Source organism: Urocitellus parryii, chromosome 6, assembly GCF_045843805.1.
Source record: "Urocitellus parryii isolate mUroPar1 chromosome 6, mUroPar1.hap1, whole genome shotgun sequence".
Taxonomy (NCBI): Eukaryota; Metazoa; Chordata; class Mammalia; order Rodentia; family Sciuridae; genus Urocitellus; species Urocitellus parryii.
In genome coordinates, this window is record NC_135536.1 from 35,872,215 (window position 1) to 35,879,277 (window position 7,063).

At 41.0% G+C, this 7,063-nt stretch overlaps 1 protein-coding gene across 1 annotated transcript; it reads left to right on the forward strand.

Moving 5' to 3' along the window:
* Positions 1-5,848: 5,848 nt before the first annotated feature.
* On the forward strand, positions 5,849-6,784 carry LOC144255426 (olfactory receptor 6E1-like). Its single transcript, XM_077800113.1, has one exon. The coding sequence runs from the start codon at positions 5,849-5,851 to the stop codon at positions 6,782-6,784; it is 936 nt and encodes a 311-aa protein (XP_077656239.1).
* Positions 6,785-7,063: the final 279 nt, after the last annotated feature.

Below are 7,063 nucleotides of genomic sequence, written 5' to 3' on the forward strand. Positions count from 1 at the left end.
AGGCAATAACTGATCATATCATTACTATTTGTTGTGACAACATTATAGATGTCATAATAGGAATTATTTGGTTTAATGCTGTATATTGTTTGAACTGCTTGTTATTATTTGTATCTCCCTAAATGGTGAGGTACTGGCCTTCAGGAACACTATAACTCTACAAGGTAGAAACTCTATTGCCTCATATACATACTGTTAGATGGGTAGACACACAAACAACATGAAAAAGCAAGGGAACAAGTTACCCCAAACAAATCAAGATACTTCAATAACAGAATCCGATATTATGGTAGAAGAAATGTCAGAGAAGGAGTTTAGAATGTACACAGTTACATTAGGACAATATAAGGAGTGACATCAGAGAGAAAATACAGGCAGTGACATTCACTTAAATAGATATTCTGAAAAAAATTAAGACATCTACAAAATGAAGAAATGAATAAATGAAATTAAAAATTCAATGGAAAGCATCACCAATAAAGTAGACCACTTGGAAGACAGAACTTCAAACAATAAACAAAACTACATAATCTTGAAAAGAAAGAGGCTAGTGAGAGAGAGAGCGAACACAAGGGAGTGGATTTTTATTGGGGAACAAAAAATTCTGGGGAAAATCCCATCCAATGAAGATTAAGGGGGACAGTGTCCCACGGTCAGGTGAGACAATTGGGTCTTCAGGGGTTGCGGCCAGACACGCCTCCACACAGACAAGCCATTGGACCCAAGAAGGGTGGAGAAAGCTCTGAACACAAAGTTGTGTCTAAGCACCTCTTGCCCAGCCAGGGAGGTGACTCAAATCACATGCAAGGATGGCCTCTCACAACAAGTCACTTTTAGAAGGAAACCAATTCAGATCTCTGCTGATTTCTTAAGGGAGGAGGTCTTGGAATAATATATACATATCTCAAACTCTGAAAGAAAATGGACACCAGCCAAGAAAACTATATACAGCAATATTAAACTTTAGAATTGACAATGAAATAAAAATCTTCCATGATAAACAAAAGTTAGAAGAAATAACAACTAGGAAGCCTGCTCTACTAATCTCACTTTGTAGGTTATCCAGAGGTGCTAAATGGATCTAGAAAATTTTATAATCTGTTTGAGTATCTAAAAAAAAGTTCTTTATTATTTGCAATTTTAAAATCTGAGTATCTAAAAAAGTTCTTTATTATTTGCAATGGTTCCTTAAATCTCTAAAATAAAGGAAGCACAATTATATTCATTATATTAACTAAAAGGAACTTGTAATCCACATTCAAAAATAGAAATTTTTTTGAGAAGTTGTAGTAAGAGCCAAAAGAGTTGGAAGAGGCTGAGTGAGGCTCATTAGACTGATGCTCTGGGGAATCCCAAGTCCCACTAAACAACAGAGATGAATAAATCCCTGGAGAAAACAAAGCTGCATCCCAAATCTCTCAACCCTGCTGTCGCCACACAAAGACATGGGTTTATTCCAGGGTAGTGCATCTACCATCTCCTACAGCCCCAGCACCTACAGGAAAAGCATCATCACAGACACTGAGCCAAGTGAGGAAGAAGAAAGTCTTTATCACTCACAATGACCTCATTAGGACAAGAGAAAAATGAAGAAATGTTCCAAAGAGTAACTGCACTTTTCCAAGGCTTCCCCCAGGACGAACTTGCTCAAAGTGGAAGATTTTGAAGCAACCTCAACTCATCAGCCCCTTTGAGCTGAATGATGACAAAGTCCAAGGAAATCATCCTACTCTGGGGAACGCAGCTGTCCACTTAGGAGGCTCTGGAAAAGGACACATGTTCTTAGAGAACACCACCAAACTCATGAGATGGACATCTCACACAAACACTATAAGATTTGCATTTAGAGCCCACAAACATTATTGCAAACAAGAAATATCCACAAGACCCAGTTATCTTCTATACTTCTGTGAGAAGTGTACCCAAAATGACCTGATTGGGATTTCCTAGAGGGCTTCTGGACACTGGACAGTGCACCTTCAGGGCAATCTCCACCTTGGGAGCTCAGGAGAAAGGAGAGTAGCGGTGGTTTCCTCAAATTTTTCTCTTACTGGCACTTGTGTTTAAATTCTGTTTTTAGTTTGGCATACAAGGCTTTCATATATACCTTTGCCCCGCCCCCCCCCATCCAGCTCAATGCTAAAACAGCAGGAACTAAATCAACAGTTAGTCCATCTGGGCCATTATGTCACTCAATCACACTGGAGACTTAGTCTGCCCCGAGTGCAATGTTGGCCCACCCTGTGCTCTGCATCTCCTTGCAAAACACAAAGCTCCGAATGAAACTAACTCTGAATGAAACACTGACTCTGAATGAAACTCTGACTGCTTTTCTTTAGATGGGGGAAGACCTCTGCCTCATTCTAAGTGGACCAGAACAGTTCAGAAGAGGATGCAGTTCTAGCTATGGCAAGACAACCTCCAGGTCAGGTGTACTTTCCCACTAGACATGACCCAGCTGCCCCCTAAAATGATGAATGGTCTGAGGTGGATGGTACAGCCACGTCCAGGTGCTAAGGCTGCCACACAAGTCTCTCCTTACACTCATCAGGCAAGTAGGATCAAGGGGGAAGTGCCTGGGACTCATGAAGCAGCCTGCTTCCCTCTCTAGCTAGAAGGACTCCCAGTGGTGACATCTGGATCAGAATGGGGATGGGTGGGCAGGAATGACAGCTAACATCAGTCCTGTCTATGGGCTCTATCCCTCAGCTGGTCTCAAGGCCTTTGCTAGGTTTATCTGTGCTGAACATATGACTCAGGGTGAACTCAGGCCTTTCTCCTCCATCCCACCCATATTCAGTCCCTCCTCACCTTGGGGCTGCTCCTGTCCTTCTTCCCACACTTCCCACCCAGTACTTCCCCCTGGGTAATACTCATTCTAGGTCCTCATGTTGCTACTGGGTATCTCATACTTGTCAAATTCTTCCATTGTTCTGGGGAAAGCTGGGTACATTTCTTGGTCTCCTTTGAAAGCATTAGGCTGCAAAGACCTCTTTTTCAAATCACTGATGAATCTAAACAATGTATAGAACCTAGAAATAACTTCAGGGGAGGAGTCTTAGTTTTATCCTCAGGGGCTGATGAATATTTTCTGCTTTTTGATAAGTGTAAATAAATGTTAGAAATAATGGTGGTTTGTGGAAAGACTTTGCATAGTGTAGAAAGAAGGTAAAACAATTAGAAAGGGACTGTTAATGATATTTACCAGTTTGTTCTCCCTAGTGATACCACTTCCATCCCTTCATGCCCCTTCCCTTCCTGCACCTCCTTCCTCCCAGTTATCCAAATTGGTTCCTATCTTATTCTCTAGTGACTGGCAAATAATTCTTGCTGTAGCTATATCTGATAATGCTTAATGCTGACATTTTTTGGTAGCCTGGATTGAACCCAGGGGTGCTTAACCACTGAGCACTCACTGAGCACATCCTTTTTTATTTTTTATTTTGAAACAATGTCTCACTAAGTTGCTGAAGGTCTTACTAAGTTGCTCAGTCTGACCTCCAACTTTTGATCCTCCTGCCTCAGCCTCCAAGAACAAAAGGTTGGTCAAGAAAAGTAAGAAATGATAATTTGTGTTTCTTTTTTTTTTTTTTCTCCACTCCTGGCTACAGATGCTGATATTTAAAGAGAAATATTAAGTGTTTCTTGGTTTGCAGTTTTTCACTGCTGGGAGCTCTCTAGCAGATCCAAACAGACTTCTATCTCCTTACTAGCCCCAAAGCCACCTTCAGGAGGGAGAATCTTCCTTGAGAGAATGGTTGTAAGGAAATGGTTCACCTTGTAAGGAAAAGTCTGCTTGGCATGTTGATTTTCCAAAGTTGTGGTCCCATAGTATATACTACATATGTGACAGGTCCTCAACCATCTGTGTGTCAACCTCCCACCAAGTCCATCTCTCAGACATCTGAGCTGATGTTATTCATTCAGTCAGTAAATATCATTAAACTTCATAATTTCAGGAAAAAATGTATCCCAAGTGGCATACAAGTTATGAAGTTTAGAAAATAAATTTTTTTACTAAATGGGAAATAAATGAAAAACTATAGAAATAGAAATAAAATGTGATAATATTATCACAGACATAATCTGGAAGACATAATACGGAAGCACTCCTTCGTTCAGGAAAGAAGGCTTTATAGAAAGATAGTACTTATTGAGGAAAGACTAAAGGATAAGTAGGATTTGAGATGCTGATTTCTACAAACTGAAAGACTAGCCTGTGCAAAAGCACAGGTGCAGGAAAGTGGATAAAGAACCCAAAATTTGCAGAATCTGTTGTATCTGGAGCTCAGGGTTTGTGGGAAGATATGCTGAGAGGAGAACTTGTAAATATCACTTGGAAAGGACCATTAAGAATTCTGAATGACAAACTCCCATATTGGAATTTTTATTTATGTAGATATTATCTGAGTTTTCTTCATTTTATTTATGAGAGTTCTGTGTCCTCACATAAATATCCTCTTGTCTTTTTATTCATCTAAATACTCAAGAACTCCATCAACAACTCAGGTAATCTGAAACAGCAACACCCTCAAATATGAACTATTTGCAGATGAAAATCCACTATTGGAGAAATGACATGAACAAATAGTGTTGAATGAAGGTTATGTAGAGAGGAGCAAAGAATTTATTGAGAAATAAGAACAAAAGGTTGGCTAAGAAAAGTCAGAAAGAATACTTTGTTTCTTTTTTTTTTCTTTTTTCATTTTTTAATATTTTTATTGTAGATGGTTACAATATCTTTATCGTATTAATTTATTTTTATGTGGTGCTTGGGATTGAACCCAGTGTCTCACACTTGCTAGGAAAGCTCTCTACCACTAAGCCACAACCCCAGCCCTTTTCATTTGTTTTAATTAGGCTTACATGACTGTAGAAAGCACTTTCACACATCATTCATAAATGGAGTATAACTTCTCATTCTTCTGGTTGCATATGGTGTAGAGTTACACAGGTCAGGTAGTCATATGTGCATAGTGTAATAATGTCCAATTCATTCTACTGTCTTTCCTACTCTGGTGCCTCCTCCCCTCCTTTCACTCCCCTCTGTCTAAAATCCAAGGTCCTCCATTTCTCCCTAGCCCCAACCTCCTTATTGTGACTTAGCATCCACTTATCAGAGAAAACATTCAACCTTTGGATCCTTGGGATTGGCTTGTTTTGCTTAGCACTATATTCTCCACTTCCATCCATTTATTGACAACAGCCACCATTTCATTCTTCTTTAAGGTTCAGTAATATTTCACTGTATATATATATATATATGTGTATATATATATATATATATATATATATATATATATATATATACTGCATTTTCTTTATCCATTCACCTAGGTTGGCTCCATGGTTTAGCTATTGCGAATTGAACTAATATAAACATTGATGTGGCTTCATCACTGTAGTATGCTGATTTTAAGCGTTTGGGGTATATACTGAGAAGTGGGAAAACTGAGTCAAATGGTGGTTCTATTCCAAGTTTTCTGAGGAATCTTCACTACTTTCCACTGTGATTGCTCCAATTTACAGTCCCACTAGCAATGTATGAATGTACCTGAAAGGATAATTTTTAATTCTGAGCCTTACTGAATCACCACTTTCTTCTAATACACATATCTATGAGAGACCAGGCACGAGACAGGCACCCCAGAGGCTCTGCAAATAAGTCTTTAGTAGCTCGTAGTGAGAAAATGTGTCCTTCATAGAAGTAAAGGATTTGTTAAGCCCAAAATAGGACACTCATCCCTCTGTCTTTCCGGTTCCAGCTTGTCCTCAGATGCTCAGAGCACCACAGACCCTGATGCTCACCACCTTTGATACTCCACCTTCCACAGAGGTCAGAGGAGCCATGGGGAACCACACCACTGTCACCGAGTTTATCCTGCTGGGGCTCTCAGATGCCTGTGAGCTACAGATGCTCATCTTCCTGGGGCTCCTCCTGACCTACCTCCTCACACTGCTGGGGAATCTCCTCATCGTGGTCATCACCCTTGTGGACAGGCGCCTCCACACCCCCATGTACTACTTCCTCCGTAACTTTGCTGTCCTGGAGATCTGGTTCACCTCAGCCATCTTTCCCAAGATGCTGAACAACATCCTCACAGGACATAAGACCATCTCCTTAGCTGGATGCTTCCTTCAAAGTTTTCTCTATTTTTTCCTTGGCACCACAGAATTCTTCCTATTGGCAGTGATGTCCTTTGACAGGTATGTGGCCATCTGTAACCCTTTGCGTTATGTCACCATCATGAGCAAAAGGCTGTGTGTCCAGCTAGTGCTCTGCTCATGGATGACAGGTTGCCTTCTCATCTGTGTTCCCAGCTACCTCATACTTCAGCAGCCGTTCTGTGGACCCAATGTCATCAACCATTTCTTCTGTGACAACTTTCCACTCCTGGAACTCATATGTGCAGATACAGGTCTGATAGAGCTTTTGGGGTTTGTGATAGCCAACTGTAGCCTCCTGGGCACTCTGGCCGTGACGGCCACCTGCTATGGTCACATCCTCCACACCATCCTGCACATCCCCTCAGCCAAGGAGAGGCACAGAGCCTTCTCAACCTGCTCCTCCCACATCATCGTGGTGTCCCTCTTCTATGGCAGCTGCATCTTCATGTATATCCGGTCAGGCAAGGGTGGGCAGGGGGAGGACCAGAACAAGGTGGTGGCATTGCTCAACACTGTGGTGACCCCGACACTCAACCCCTTCATCTACACCCTGAGGAACAAACAGGTGAAGCAGGTATTCAGGGAGCAGGTGAGCAAGCTCCTCTCACAAAGTTGAGTCAGACCTGAGAGAGGGGAAAAAAATCACCTCCTTGCCTGAACCTCTGCTAATGAAGTCTTATCCTGATCTCCATAGATTGTCCCTTCATAGACAGGTTTTTGTCAAGTGTTCCATTCTACAGTAGTTTCCTGCATGCATTATTGGTTACTCAGTCTTGTTTAGAGAGCACAGAAAACTCAATATACCACTACTATGTGTTATATGTCTATATGTTATATGTCATATATGTTATATGTTATATATCTCTGAGCTACTCAGACTAATGTGGAACTTTCA

Coding starts and splice junctions, on each gene's coding strand:
- LOC144255426 (XM_077800113.1), top strand. CDS start 5,849: ATGGGGAACCACACCACTGTCACCGAGTTTATCCTGCTGGGGCTCTCA.